The 16,865-nt window shown below is 44.8% G+C and overlaps 1 protein-coding gene across 1 annotated transcript in view; it reads right to left on the reverse strand.

The window, feature by feature from the left end:
* colgalt2b (collagen beta(1-O)galactosyltransferase 2b) overlaps positions 1-15,984 on the reverse strand; it is a 43,831-nt gene extending 27,847 nt beyond the window's left edge. The window contains exon 1 of the mRNA XM_071345278.1: positions 15,686-15,984. Within this exon, the coding sequence (XP_071201379.1) occupies positions 15,686-15,924 (239 nt within the window). The 5' untranslated portion in view covers positions 15,925-15,984. The remainder of the gene's footprint in view (positions 1-15,685) is intronic.
* Positions 15,985-16,865: the final 881 nt, after the last annotated feature.

Here is a 16,865-nt window from a genome sequence, read left to right on the forward strand (position 1 = left end):
AGGGCTGCAGTAGATATCTCAGATGGGGGGAGTGAGGCCAAAGGGTTTTATTAATAAGCATCAACCAGTGGGTCTTGCGACGGGTATTCAGAGATGATCAGTTTAAAGAGGAGTATAGAGTGTCCTATAAGGAGCATTGGTGGCAAATATGATGGCCGAATGGTAAAGAACATCTAGCCACTCGAGAGCATCCTTACCTGGTAGGATGGTAGGATGGTCATCTGAATAAGGGTTAGTTTGGCAGCTGGGGTGAAAGAGGAGCGATTACGATAGAGGAAACCAAGTCTAGATTTAACTTTAGCCTGTAGCTTTGATGTGCTGAGAGAAGGATAGTGCACCGTCTAGCCATACTCTCAAGTGAGGTGTGGGAAGAGTGGCATTCTTCTTACCAAACCACATGGCCTTTGTTTTGGAGGTGTTCAGAACAAGGTTAAGGGTAGAGAAAGCTTTGTTGGATACGAAGAAAGCTTTGTTGTAGAGCATTTAACACAAAATCTGGAGAGGGACCAGCTGAGTATAAGACTGTATCATCTGCATATAAATGGATGAGAAAGCTTCCTACTGCCTGAGCTATGTTGTTGATGTTTATTGAGAAGAGCGTGGGGCCTAGGATCGGGCCTTGGTGTACTCCCTTGGTGACAGGCAGTGGCTGAGACAGCAGATTTTCTGACTTTATACACTGCACTCTTTGAGAGAGGTAGTTAGCAAATCAGGCCAAAGACCCCTCAGAGACACCAATACTCCTTAGCCGGACCACAAGAATGGTCTACCGTATCAAAAGCTTCGGGCCAAGTCAATAAAAATAGCAGCACAACATTGCTTAGAATCAAGGGCAATGGTGACATCATTGAGGACCTTTAAGGTTGCAGTGACACATCCATAACCTGAGCGGAAACCAGATTGGGGTTAGACCCACAGAGAGAGAACTGCTCCTTAAAGTAACTAACTTTGGTCTTCCGAATAGATTAAGTGAACTTATTTCTCATTTGCCTGAACAATAGCCAGTCAGCCTTAGTATGCGTGTGCCGAGCCTTTCGCCAAATGCAATTTTTGAGGTAAAGTAACTCTGCAAGATCACGGTCGAACCAGGGGCTGAACCTGTTTTTAATTCTCATTTTCTTCATGGGGTCGTGTTTGTTAACAATACCACTGAAAATATCAAAAAAGAAGGTCCAAGCTTCTTCGACAGAAGGGATCAAGCTGATTCTATCCCATTTTACAGAGGCCAGTTCATGAAGGAAGGCTTGCTCATTCAAGTTTATTAGCATGTAACGGCGTTCCTCCTCCTCTTCATCCGAAGAGGAGGAGCAGGTATTGAACCAAACTGCAGCGTTGTATTTAGACATAATGAATTTATTTAAGTGTAGACGAAAAACACGAACTTCACTTGAATACTTACAAAACAACAAAACGAATGTAGACAAACCTGAACATACGAACTTACATATAACACGAAGAACGCACGAACAGGAAAAATGACTACATAAAACGATGAACGAACGAAACAGTCCCGTATGGTGCAAACAAACACAGACACGGAAGACAACCACCCACGACAAACAATGTGACACCACCTACCTTAATATGATTCTCAATCAGAGGAGATGAAAACCACCTGCCTCTAATTGAGAACCATATCAGGTCACCCATTAACCAACATAGAAACACATAACATAGAATGCCCACCCACACTCACGTCCTGACCAACTAACACATACAAAAACTAACAGAAAACAGGTCAGGAACGTGACATAGCAAGCATCTATGACAAATCAGCACAGGTTGTTTCACTGAGCAGCCATTACGAACCCAGGCTGTAAAACAGTGATCACTAAGGTCAATACAGAAAACACCAGACTGATACCTATCAGGATTATTTGTGAGGATAACATTAAGGAGAGTAGCCTTTTCTGGGTGTTTGGAGTCATACATTGTGGGATTGGTAATAATCTGAGAAAGATTTAAGGAGTCCCATTGCTTTAGGACTTGGTCAGGTGGTTTAAGCATGTCCCAGATTAGGTCACCTAGCAGGACAAATTCAGACTTGTTATAAGGGGCCAGGAGAGAGCTTAGGGCAGTTAGGGTACAGGCCTGTGCTGATGGATGACGATAGCACCCAGCAACAGTCAACAAAGAGCTATTTGAAAGTTTAATGTTTAAAACCAGCAAATCAAATTGTTTGGGGACAGACTTGGTGGAGACAATCGAGCACTGAAGGTGTTCCTTGGTAAATATTGCCACTTCCCCAATTTTGGAAGATCTGTCTTGCCAAACAAGGTTATAACCAGAAAGGTTAACATCAGTATTCAAAACACTCTTCCTTAACCATGTCTCAGTAATGACCAACACATCTGGATTGGAACTGTGAACCCACACTTTCAATTGATCCATTTTAGGTAATACGTTTCTAGTGTTAACGTGCAGAAAACCCAGGCTTTTACGAGAGCAGAAATCAATGAAGCAGATATCAGAGCACAAGTCAGAATTGGGGCTAGCAACAGTAGATGGGCCAGGGTGTACATGCACATTTTCAGATATCATCAACAGTAATACAATCAAGGCACGGCATAGGACAGGGAGAGCTCTGCAGTGCTGAGTTATAACATCTGAATGTGCAGCAGATTGCAACAAGATCATATTGTACAGCGATTTCATCAGGTAACATGAATACAAAGCGAGAGGTGGTTAGAATAGGATGGGAGACCAAAAGTCTGTGTAACCAATAGAGAGCCAGAGTCCCGAGTGTGGGAACAAACATAGTCTGTCCCACGGTTGGGTAAAGAAAGTTTGGAGTCAACAAAGTATGCAGGAGTTATGAGGCAAAAAGCAAAATAGAAAAATGCACAATAAAAAAATAAAATATATAACGACTTTGGGCTAGCCATCGTTTGTTCAGAGCAACTCGCCCCACAGTGCGTGTGTGCTGGAGGCAAGCGAAAGCTCGGGAGAAAGGGGTGAGTGTGGTGGGGGTACCTGCACAAGACAGGGGGAGACAGGCCAGGGCAGACGGTGAACAGATTGCCAGGTGGAATCCAAGCAGCAGTGCAGCAGGCAACAGGAGTAGGTGCACACCCACTTGGGAGATGCTTTTATTTCTGGAGGCAGATTTCTTGTAAAAAATACCAGTGAATGGTCTTTCAACAGCAGGAGGGGGCTTCAAGGGAGGATGCTTCAAAGACTCCTGCCACTTGTTGGGCCCAAAGGCCTCGACACCCTTTACTTCACACCTAAGTGCTAATTGAGCATTAACTCAGCATTCAGTCTCTATAAAGTAAAATATATCATTGTAATGTACTTTTTTTCCATTTTTTTCATTTTTCTTTTTCTTCTTTGCTTTCAAAATAGCATCAGACCAAACACTACTCACTCAGTTCCAGGTTGGATGGTGTCCTCAGGTCTCTGCTGTTTGTTTGCTAGAGCACCCTCCATATTACTTGGAAAAGGGAAATCTTGAAGCAGTAATCTCTCTGGTTAATTTTGGTTCAAAATTAGGTTGTAGGTTTGGAGTTTTGATCTGGAATGAAGGCCATGCTGTGGAGGGTAGCATCCTGCATATGTACCTGCCCGAAAAATCCAAGTTTATCTAACTCCAAATCTATCCTTTTGTAAAAATGTAGAAAAATGTGAGAGCTCACATGCACCTGTGTCTCTCTCTCTGAGGGGGGCGTGACATCTGTGCTGACAACACTATAATACCTAAGGCCTAAGGGCACACATGGTTTAGATGGTACTCTCTTTCATCTGCATGTAGCATTAAAACATGATGTGTGGTTCAGATTTTTTCTTTGTGGTTCAGATTTCTTGGAGTGTGCATTGTGCAGTGGGTTATGTCATATGATACTCTAACATGGGGATACGAGTATAGAAACCACAAGGAATTCTCTGTTATTAGGCTATTTCACATCAATACAGTTAATTCTGGGAACCGTTGTCTTTTCATAGTCCTGACATGATCTATGTCGAAACACATCGACAAACCATCTCTCCCTCCAGTTCACCACCTGGTAAAGCACTTACAATAAACAGCCCACAGACCTAGCTCCAGACTACTGAGTTACTCCTGAACGCTGCCTCAAAGATGAGCTCAGCCTTTCCCTCCAGTCACAACACGTAGTCATGACCTGGTGACCAATCACAGGACTGAGTTACATTCCATCAACCAATCACTGGCCTGGGTCCAGGCCCGGGTCCAGTTGTTGGCCTGCAGCCAGCTCAATGTTGTCCTGGGGGCAGAGGAGGGAGGGTACGCTGTTTGAGCATGGATGGAATGTGAGTTCACTTTACTAACCTGCTCAGTGCCCCTGTGTAATTCTCAACACAAGCCTGCCAACCACCCTGCCTCCGCCCCCTGTCTACCTCTTTCCTAATAACCATTCCCTGCATTCTTTCACAGCACAGTGTGAGTCTTTCTCACCTCTCTCTCAGTCCTCTCTGTCAGACAGACACGTCCATTTGCTTTTCAGACTACTGAAGCTTTCTGTGGAGAGTGTGTTATCCCATCTGTTCTGTGTCTCTATCATACACACAGACTGCCCTTCCTCCAGCCATGACCCAGTTGAAACTCTCATGTGCCCCTACATACACACATGAACAGCGACAGTCTCCGTGTCGCAGACGAAGGGCAGGGAGAACTGAAGGTGAGCAGGGTACAAGCTCTACCCATCAGCCCCAACACAAACACACAGCCTTGGGTCCTTGCCGCCCAGTAATTAGCCACTAGCACTGGGTCTGTGGCCAGCACACATTTAATCACACAATCAGCTTTTATTTCACAAATCATAATTCTACCATTCTGTTGCTTTCACTGCCTCGCTTTATTTAGGTTGTATAACCACTGTTTTTGTTTATACAATACATATACTGTATATGTATTGTAGATGGCGCCGACAGACATGACAGCTCTGCTTCTAGCTCCTAAGCAACTTTGCAGTATTTAGTTTTTTTGTGTGCTATTTCTTACATTATTAGCCCAGAACGTTTTTTTGTGTTATTACATACTGCCGGAAATAACTTTCGGATATCAGAGCGGCGGTACCCACCAGCATTACGACCAGGAATATACGACATTCCCGAATTGGATCCTTTGTTCGTACCCCCCAGTGCAATTGAACTTATCTCATTGGCTGCTCCAAGACGCCGACGGCGGAGAAGAGGTATTCAGAGTGGACTTCTAGTCCGACTCAGGAGGCGTGCACACCATCCACCTCTTCCGAGTATATTACTCGCTAATGTTCAGTCTATGGACAATGAAGTAGATGAGCTCAGGGTGAGGATCTCCTTCCAGAAAGACATCAGAGACTGTAACATACTCTGTTTCACAGAATCATGGCTCTCTCCAGATATACTGTCCCCGTCCATACAGCCAGCTGGGTTCTCAGTACATCGCGCAGACAGGAATAAAGAACTCTCCAGGAAGAAGAAAGGTGGTGGTATATGTTTCATGATTAACTATTCATGGTGTGAATGTGATAACGTACAGAAACTCAAGTCCTTTTGTTCACCCGACGTAGAATACCTTACAATCAAATGCCAACCGTATTACCTTCCAAGAGAAATATCTTCGGTCATAGTCACAGCCGTGTATATTCCCTCTCAAGCCGATACCATGACAGCCCTCAAGGAACTACACTGGACTTTATGCAAATTGAAAACCACATATCCTGAGGCCGCATTTATTGTAGCTGGGGGTTTTAACAAAGCAAATTTGAGGAAAATGCTACCGAGTTCTAACAACACATTGACTGTAGTACTCGCTCTGGAAAAACACTTGACCACTGCTACTCCCCCTTCCGGGATAACTACAAGGCCCTCCCCCGCCCTCCCTTCAGCAAATCAGATCACAAATTAATTTAGCCTCTCCCTTCATATAGGCAGAAATTTGTGATCTGATTTGCCGAAGGGAGGGCGGGGGAGGGCCTTGTAGTTATCCCGGAAGGGGGAGTAGCAGTGGTCGAGTGTTTTTCCAGAGCGAGTACTACAGTCAATGTGTTAACAGGAAGTACCCGTGCTAAGGTCTACTCAACACTGGTCTGACAAATCGGAATCCATGCATCAAGATTGTTTTGATCATGCAGACTGGGATATGTAGCCTCTGATAACAAAATTAACGTACACACGGACACGGTGACTGAGTTCATCAGGAAGTGTATAGAGGATGTTGCTCCCATGGTGACTATTAAAACCTACCCAAACCAGAAACCATGTATAGATGGCAGCATTCGTGCAAAACTGAAAGTGCGAACCATCGCATTTAACTATGGCAGGGTGACTGAAAATATGGTTGAATACAAATAGTGTAGTTATTCCCTCAGTTAGGCAATCAACAGGCAAAACGTCAGTACAGAGACAAAGTGGAGTCAGAATTCAACAGCACAGACACAGTACAGACAATTGCGGATTACAAAGGGGAAACCAGCCACGACGTGGACACCGACGTCTTTCTCACGGATAAGTTAAACACCTTCTTCGCCCGCTTTGAGGATAACACAGTGCCACCGACGCGGCCCGCTCCCAAGGACTGTGGGCTGTCATTCTCTGTGGCCGACGTGAGTAAGACATTTAAGCGTGTTAACCCTCACAAGGCTGCCAGCCCAGACGGCATCCCTAGCCTCGTCCTCAGAGCATGCGCAGACCACCTATCTGGAACTAAATGACTATCGCCCCGTAGCACTCATGTCTGTCATCATGAAGTGCTTTGAGAGGCTAGTTAAGGATCATATCACCTCTACCTTACCTGACACTCTAGACCAACTTCAATTTGCTTACTGCCCCAATAGATCCACAGACAATGCAATCGCTATTGCACTGCACACTGCCCTATCCCATCTGGACAAGAGGAATACCTATGTAAGAATGCTGTGCATTGACTATAGCTCAGCCTTCAACACCATAGTACCCTCCAAGCTCATTATTAAGCTCGGGCCCTGGGTCTGAACCCCACCCTGTGCAATTGGGTCCAGGACTTCCTGACGGGCCGCCCCCAGGTGGTGAAGGTAGGAAACAACACCACTTCGCTGATCCTCAACACAGGGGCCCCACAAGGGTGCATGCTCAGCCCCCTTCTGTACTCCCTGTTCACCCATGACTGTGGACACGCACGCCTCCAACTCAATCATCAAGTTTGCAGATGACACAACAGTAGTAGGCCTGATTACCAACAATGACGAGACAGCCTACAGGGAGGAGGTGAGGGCCCTGGCGGAGTGGTGCCAGGAAAATAACCTCTTCAAAACGAAGGAGCTGATCGTGGATTCTCATACTTAAAAAAACTTTTCTTCATGGTACAGTCATTATCAACACTGAACATCTAGGCTGCTCAACCACCCAATAAATGTCTCTTTGCCAAAAACTTCTCATTGGCAGTCAGTATTGAGAGCATGCAGAGATATACTGAGACCTTTACAGTCATTGGTTCAGATTCAGGAGAACAATACAGACAGACAGTAGAATGCAGCAGCAACAGGCACATCCTATAGGGCAGGGGTCGGTAACAGACGGCCCGCGGGCCAAAAACGTAATTCAGCTAAAATTAGGTTGAATTTAGGAAATCTGTTCCCAAATATTTAAACACCAGGGTAGATATTTGTTTGTGTGTGTGTGTGTGTGTGTGTGTGTGTGTGTGTGTGTGTGTGTGTGTGTGTGTGTGTGTGTGTGTGTGTGTGTGTGTGTGTGTGTTGGTTGAGAAGTGTTCTCAATGAGAAACAGACAGACATAAAGCTGCAAACAAAAGCAAGCCTTGAAAGGATGAGTGGAAAACAAAAGACATAAGCATCCAACTGGTGATGACTCCAATTTTGAGAGAAACAGAGAAAACGCATTAAACTATCAAGTCCCTCTTAAAAGTTTCCATGTGCAACAAAATAGGTATGTGATGGGTATTCTCCACATGCTTGTGCACTGACTTTCTTTGTCCCTGTAGACTAGTCATCCAGACCTTTCGTCTCTCCCGTGATTCTCTCCACAGCACTTTACGCATCACTTCCCCAGTGCGTTGAGCACCCACCTTTTGTGCCGCTGTCAAAGCCACTCAGTGTCTACTCTCTTCCCATCTCCAATCACTGGATTAAGTTGTACATCAAAATATCTTGCATTCTTGCTTGGAACGTGCTAGATAAAACAACTTATTTATTGAATACCTCAGTAGTCTATTTATTATACTTCTTAATAAGGCACAATGAATGACTTTATAAGAGGATTACTCATGGGCTGGTGCCATCAACTGTAAAAGTTAGTGGCACCAGGGACACTAGGGGAAAATGTTAGTCTGGAGCCCTGTTAACACTTAAGGCATCCACATGCTTCTCATCTGAAATAGTCCAGAACAGTTTGTGCATATATTATGATGTCATTTTGTAAGGTTTTTGCTAGTTTTGCGCAACTAAGATCTCCTCTGCAAAAATGTCTAAATTAATGACAGATTTCTTGAGTTATCTTACACTGAACAAAAATATAAACGCAACATGCAACAATTTCAAAGATGTTACTGAGTTACAGTTCACATAAGGAAATCTGTCAATGAAATAAAATCATTATTTCACTCATCCCTCATCCTCATCCCTCATCCTACTACTCCTCTGTTCCTCGGGTGATGTGGAGGTAAACCCAGGCCCTGCATGTCCCCAGGCACCCTCATTTGTTGACTTCTGTGATCGAAAAAGCCTTGGCCTCATGCATGTCAACATCAGAAGCCTCCTCCCTAAGTTTGTCTTACTCACCGCTTTAGCACACTCTGCCAACCCTGATGTCCTTGCCGTGTCTGAATCCTGGCTTAGGAAGGCCACCAAAAATTCTGAGATTTCCATACCCAACTATAACACTTTCCGTCAAGATAGAACTGCCAAAGGGGGAGGAGTTGCAATCTACTGCAGAGATAGCCTGCAAAGTTCTGTCATACTTTCCAGGTCTATGCCCAAACAGTTCGAACTTCTAATTTTAAAAATTAATCTCTCCAGAAATAAGTCTCTCACTGTTGCCGCCTGCTACCGACCCCCCTCAGCTCCCAGCTGTGCCCTGGACACCATCTGTGAATTGATCGCTCCCCATCTAGCTTCAGAGTTTGTTCTGTTAGGTGACCTAAACTGGGATATGCTTAACACCCCGGCAGTCCTACAATCTAAGCTAGATGCCCTCAATCTCACACAAATCATCAAGGAACCCACCAGGTACAACCCTAAATCCGTAAACATGGGCACCCTAATAGACATTATCCTGACCAACTTGCCCTCCAAATACACCTCTGCTGTCTTCAATCAAGATCTCAGCGATCACTGCCTCATTGCCTGTATCCGCTACGGGTCCGCGGTCAAACGACCACCCCTCATCACTGTCAAACGCTCCCTAAAACACTTCTGCGAGCAGGCCTTTCTAATCGACCTGGCCCGGGTACCCTGGAAGGATATTGACCTCATCCCGTCAGTTGAGGATGCCTGGTCATTCTTTAAAAGTTACTTCCTCACCATATTAGACAAGCATGCTCCGTTCAAAAAATGCAGAACTAAGAACAGATATAGCCCTTGGTTCACTCCAGACCTGACTGCCCTCGACCAGCACAAAAACATCCTGTGGCGAACTGCAATAGCATCGAAGAGCCCCCGCGATATGCAACTGTTCAGGGAAGTCAGGAACCAATACACGCAGTCAGTCAGGAAAGCAAAGGCCAGCTTTTTCAAGCAGAAATTTGCATCCTGTAGCTCTAACTCCAAAAAGTTCTGGGATACTGTAAAGTCCATGGAGAACAAGAGCACCTCCTCCCAGCTGCCCACTGCACTGAGGCTAGGTAACACGGTCACCACCGATAAATCCGTGATAATCGAAAACTTCAACAAGCATTTCTCAATGGCTGGCCATGCCTTCCTCCTGACGACTCCAACCTTGGCCAACAGCCCCGCCCCCCCCCGCTGCTACTCACCCAAACCTCCCCAGCTTCTCCTTTACCCAAATCCAGATAGCAGATGTTCTGAAAGAGCTGGAAAACCTGGACCCATACAAATCAGCTGGGCTTGACAATCTGGACCCCCTATTTCTGAAACTGTCCGCCGCCATTGTCGCACCCCCTATTACCAGCCTGTTCAACCTCTCCTTCGTATCATCTGAGATCCCCAAGGATTGGAAAGCTGCCGCGGTCATCCCCCCCTTCAAAGGGGGAGACACCCTGGACCCAAACTGTTACAGACCTATATCCATCCTGCCCTGCCTATCTAAGGTCTTCGAAAGCCAAGCCAACAAACAGATCACTGACCATCTCGAATCCCACCGTACCTTCTCCGCTGTGCAATCCGGTTTCCGAGCCGGTCACGGGTGCACCTCAGCCACGCTCAAGGTACTAAACGATATCATAACCGGCATCGATAAAAGACAGTACTGTGCAGCCGTCTTCATCGACCTGGCCAAGGCTTTCGACTCTGTCAATCACCATATTCTTATCGCCAGACTCAGTAGCCTCGGTTTTTCTAATGACTGCCTTGCCTGGTTCACCAACTACTTTGCAGACAGAGTTCAGTGTGTCAAATCGGAGGGCATGTTGTCCGGTCCTCTGGCAGTCTCTATGGGGGTACCACAGGGTTCAATTCTCGCGCTGACTCTTTTCTCTGTATATATCAATGATGTTGCTCTTGCTGCGGGCGATTCCCTGATCCACCTCTACGCAGACGACACCATTCTGTATACTTCTGGCCCTTCCTTGGACACTGTGCTATCTAACCTCCAAACAAGCTTCAATGCCATACAACACTCCTTCCGTGACCTCCAACTGCTCTTAAACGCTAGTAAAACCAAATGCATGCTTTTCAACCGTTCGCTGCCTGCACCCGCACGCCCGACTAGCATCACCACCCTGGACGGTTCCGACCTAGAATATGTGGACATCTATAAGTACCTAGGTGTCTGGCTAGACTGCAAACTCTCCTTCCAGACTCATATCAAACATCTCCAATCCAAAATCAAATCTAGAGTCGGCTTTCTATTTCGCAACAAAGCCTCCTTCACTCACGCCGCCAAACTTACCCTATTAAAACTGACTATCCTACCGATCCTCGACTTCGGCGATGTCATCTACAAAATAGCTTCCAATACTCTACTCAGCAAACTGGATGCAGTTTATCACAGTGCCATCTGTTTTGTTACTAAAGCACCTTATACGACCCACCACTGCGACCTGTATGCCCTAGTCGGCTGGCCCTCGCTACATGTTCGTCGTCAGACCCACTGGCTCCAGGTCATCTACAAGGCTATGCTAGGTAAAGTGCCGCCTTATCTCAGTTCACTGGTCACGATGGCTACACCCACCCGTAGCACGCGCTCCAGCAGGTGTATCTCACTGATCATCCCTAAAGCCAAAACCTAATTTGGACGCCTTTCCTTCCAGTTCTCTGCTGCCTGTGACTGGAACGAATTGCAAAAATCTGTGAAGTTGGAGACTTTTATCTCCCTCAACAACTTTAAACATCTGCTATCCGAGCAGCTAACCGATCGCTGCAGCTGTACATAGTCCATCGGTATATAGCCCACCCAATTTACCTACCTCACCCCCCCATACTGCTTTTATTTATTTACTTTTCTGCTCTTTTGCACACCAGTATCTCTACTTGCACATGATCATCTGATGATTTATCACTCCAGTGTTAATCTGCTAAATTGTAATTATTCGATTTATTGCCTACCTCCTCATGCCTTTGTATATAGACTCTCTTTTTTTCTACCATGTTATTGACTTGTTTATTGTTTACTCCATGTGTAACTCTGTGTTGTTGTCTGTTCACACTGCTATGCTTTATCTTGGCCAGGTCGCAGTTGCAAATGAGAACTTGTTCTCAACTAGCCTACCTGGTTAAATAAAAAAAATTAAAATATATATATATATTAGGCCCTAATCTATGGATTTCACATGACTGTTGGTCACAGATACTGTACCTTAAAAAAGGTGGTGGTGTGGATCAGAAAACCAGTCAGTATCTGGTGTAACCACCACTTGCATCATGCAGCGTGACACATCTCTTTCGCATAGAGATGATCAACCTGGTGATTGTGGCCTGTGGAATGTTGTCCCACTCCTCTTCAATGGCTGTGCGAAGTTGCTGGATATTGGCGGGAACTGGAACACGTTGTCGTACTCGTCGATCCAGAGCATCACAAACGTGCTCAATGGGTGACATGTCTGGTCAGTATGCAGGCCAAGGAAGAACTGGGACATTTTCAGCTTCCAGGAATTCTATATAGATCCTTGGGACATGGGGCCATGCACTATCATGCTGAAACATAAGGTGATGGCGGCGGATGAATGGCACAACAATGGGCCTCAGGATCTCATCATGGGATCTCTGTGCATTCAAATTGCCATCTATAAAATGCAATTGTGTTCATTGTCCTTTGCTTATGCCTGCCCATACCATAACCCCACCGCCATCATGGGGCACTCTGTTCACAACATTGACATTAGCAAATCACTCGACCACACGACACCATACACGACGCCTTACACACTGTCTGCCATCTGCCCAGTACAGTTGAAACCGGGATTCATCCATGAAGAACAGACTTCTCTAGCATGCCAGTGGCCATTGAAGGTGAGCATTTGTACACTGAAGTCAGTTACGACGCCGAACTGCAGAGAGGTCAAGATCCGGGTGAGGACGACGAGCACGCAGATGAGCTTCCTTCTTTGGTTGTGCGAACCCAGTTTCATCAGCTTTCTGGGTGGTGGTCTCAGACGATTCAACAGGGTGAAGAAGCCAGATGTGGAGCTCCTGGGCTGGTGTGGTTACAGATGGTCTGCGGTTGTGAGGCCGGTTGGACGTACTGCCAAATTCTCTAAAACAACGTTGGAGGCGCTTTATGGTAGAGAAATTAACATTCAATTCTCTGGCAAAAGCTCTGGTGGACGTTCCTGCAGTCAGCATGCCAGTTGTACGCTCCCTCAAAACTTGAGACATCTGTGGCATTGTGTTGGGTTAAGTCAAAACTGTAACTCGGCCACTCAAGACCACTCACTGTCTTCTTGGTAAGCAACTTCAGCGTAGATTTGGCCTTGTGTTTAAGGTTATTGTCCTGCTGAAAGGTAAAATAATTTCCCAGTGTCTGGTGGAAAGCAGACTGAACCAGTTTTTCCTCTAGGATTTTACCTGTGCTTAGCTCCATTCCATTTATTTTTTATCCTGAAAAACTCCCCAGTCCTTAACGATTACAAGAATACCCTAACATGATGCAGCCACCACTATGCTTAAAAATATGGAGAGTGGTACTCAGTAATGTGTTGTATTGGATTTGCCCCAAACATAACACTTTGTATTCGGAACAAAAAGTGAATTGCTTTGCCACATTTTTTACAGTATTACTTTAGTGCCTTATTGCAAAACACTGTTTTGTCAAGTGTTTTGGAATATTTGTATTCTGTACAGGCTTCCTTATTTTCACTTTGTCAATTAGGTTAGTATTGTGGAGTAACTACAATATTGTTGATCCATCCTCAGTTTTCTCCTATCACAGACATTAAAGTATGTAACTGTTTTAATGTCACCATTGGCTTCATTGTAAAATCCCTGAGCGGTTTCATCCTCTCCTGCAACTGAGTTAGGAAGGACGCCTGTATCTTTGTAGTGACTGGGTGTATTGATACAGCATCCAAAGTGTAATTAATAACTTCACCATGCTCAAAGGGATATAATAAATGTCTGTTTTTTTATTTTATTTTTTACCCATCTACCAATAGGTGCCCTTCTTTGTGAGGCATTAGAAAACCTCCCTGGTCTTTGTGGTTGAATCTGTGCTTGAAATTCACTGAGAGACCTTACAGATAATTGTATGTGTGTGGTACAGAGATGAGGTAGTCATTCAAAAATCATGTTGAACACTATTATTGCACACAGAGTGATGCAACTTATTATATTACTTGTGAAGCACATTTTTACTCCTGAACTTATTTAGGCTTGCCATAACAAAGGGGTTGAATACTTATTGACTCCAGACATTTCAGCTTTTCATTTTTAATTAATTTACCAGCATATCAAAAAACATTATTCCACTTTGACCTTATGGGGTTCTGTGTGTAGGCCAGTGACAAAAAAAGCTAAATTTAAACCCTTTTAAATTCAGGCTATAGCACAAAGAAATGTGGAAAAAGTTAAGGGGCTTGAATACTTTCTGAAGGCACTGTAGCCCAAAGGCGTCTGCATGCTTCCCAGCCGAAACAGTTGGGAAGAGTTTGTGCATATATTATTTTGTGCATATATTATGACGACATTTTGTGACATTGTTGTTCGTTTTGGACTTCGGTAAGGTTGTTTTTGGTTGTTCGGGCACATTAAAAATGTTCTTGAGGCAAGCCGAAGTCGGTAGCTGAAGTCTACGCCCATTCGTCGGTGATTGGTCAACAATATAGATTATTCAGTAAAGTCTTTGTTGTTCTCCAATGAGAGACATTTCTTTATTTTGAAACAGTGCCCAAACATCTTAGTTAGATGTAAAATAGCGCAACTAAGATCTCCTCTGCAAAAACATCTAAATTAATGACAGATTTATTGAGTTGTCTTAGATTAAGTATGATTATTTAGAGGAAGTGTATACTGGCTACAGCGTCTCAAATTGGACAAACAGTACTATTGCAGCTTTTTTCTCGTTTTTCAAGCGAATGTCTTTTAAGGGGAGTATACGAACACATTCGTTTGGTTCACTTAGCCGACTTTGGCTAGCCGCCAGCAGAACTGAAGCATGCTGACACCTTAAGACTGCTTGGCTTTTATAATGTTTAAGGCTTAAGCAGACAGGCAGACAGAGAATGAGAAGATGCACAGTGACAGCAGAGAAAATGCCGAAACAAATAAACAGCACAACAGGTGTGGATAAAATGCCAGACCCGAATTGTTATCCAAGTCCACCCCTGTGTAACTGCCTATGGAGAATTGATGATGGAGACTTTTGGCGATAGGGGCCCCCATCCCCCCATACCTGGCTGCTGTTTTAAGCCCCCTGATTTCTGCAGTGTGTGCATAATAATAAAAAAACACCGTCAACAACATGCTCTGCCCATTCATCTACTCCTAACATGCAATTAGGAACCCAGCAGACACGCGTGGAGAGGGCATTGTAAAACGCAGCAAAAAGTCTCGTTCACGCTGACAGCAGCGTCTCTGTTCTTTACGTGGACAGGACAGGAGGTTCTCATTATAATTATACCGACACCATACCGATAACAATAAGCTCTATGTTACTTATATGTGTGTACTTTTTCCCATAGTAAAGTGCAAAGCAAGAATTTTCGCGGGCGTGCCCCAACTGGCGGGTTTTATTTGCCTCCCCAAGTTTTCTGAGCAAATCTTGTTTAAAAAAAAACACACACACACACACACACACACACACACTATATATATATATTACTGGACATGAAATACTGTACAAAAAAAACACCAGGAAATCAGCTCCAATTGATTTTCATTTTGGAAATCTTGTTCCCAAGTAGGCCTATTCCCACGCATAATAGAGAGGCGTGATCGTATACAAATGTAAGCAAGGTTTGAAATTATGTTTTTGTGAAATATTTGCAGTCTAGAAATTATATGTAATTATGTTCCGACCCCCGACCATCCGCTCAAGAAAAATGGTCCCGCGGATGAATCTAGTTCATGATCCCTGCTGTAGGCTATTGGAGACGATTTGACCGGAATAAAGTTGTTCAAAATTTAGTTGCGTTTCTCACCAGATAGCTATCCGCTCCTTCGGGTAGTCTAGCCTGTCGATGCAGCCCAGGTAGTGCGGCAGGCTGTGCGCTGCGTTGCGAGCCAGAATGGCGATCATGACTTTTGGCATCAGCAGTGACGATTCGGGTCGGACCGGGTCCTGCACCAGAGTCACCAAGTCCGACATGCCACCCGGCATGAGGGCGACAAGCAGCGCGCAGAGCAGTCCGACTCCCACGGCTCCAACCGCCGGCATCATTCCCAGACAACACCGTTATGCCAACCTGAGCTCTGCCGCGACTGAATATGAGAGTGAGCGATTGTGGGAGGGAGCGAAGAAGGTAGGAAGGGAAGGGGATGGAGTGTGTGGACGAGGGAGAGCACAGGAGGTTGGTGGCACCTTAATTAGGGAGGACAGGCTCGTGGTAATGGCTGGAGCGGAATAAGTGGAATGGTTTCAAATACATCAAACACAAGGTTTCCAAGTGTTAAATGCCATTCCATTTGCTCCATTCCAGCCATTATTATGAGCTGTCCTCCCCTCAGCAGCCTCCACTGGAGAGAGAGGGGTAACATCTCTTGTCTACCTCCTCCCCGCTGGCTGCTCCCCAAAACGTTCATATACCTCTCTTACAGCTTTCCCTCTCTCTCTTGGAGACTGGGCTACATAGGCAGGACAGGGGCTGATAAAACATAAAGGGGAATCTAACAGGTGCAACAGCACAGAGAGAAGAGGTGGCTCCAAACATGGCCAATAACATTATTTTAGTAAGTAAATAATACATTTTCTTACTCAAATCCAGCAGCTTGAAGCTTCCTGTGCTATAAAACTGATAGCCTAGACACAATAGGCTATTATCATGAAATAATGTTGGGTGAAAGAAGAACGAAAATTGTACCTGAAGTGCAAAAGAAGGTTGTACATTTCGCAATACTGTGTTTGTCAGTTCAAGTCTATGTATGCAAAATGCATAAACTGTATGCTGTTCTGAGGGAAATATGTGTATAAATGTGTAACTACTCTTATTGTGTGGTTGCAATGTCAGATCATTGTAACAACATGTGGTTTGACTGCTTGTGCACGGCTGTCACCGTGGTAAAGTTGGTTTGATTTTTGGTATTTGCCAGACATTCTTACCTTCAAACTTCAATAGCTCGCGAACGATTTTAGCTACATACCTCCAGTTAGGCTCTCTATGA

The sequence above is a fragment of the Salvelinus alpinus genome, chromosome 16, assembly GCF_045679555.1.
Source record: "Salvelinus alpinus chromosome 16, SLU_Salpinus.1, whole genome shotgun sequence".
Classification (NCBI taxonomy): Eukaryota; Metazoa; Chordata; class Actinopteri; order Salmoniformes; family Salmonidae; genus Salvelinus; species Salvelinus alpinus.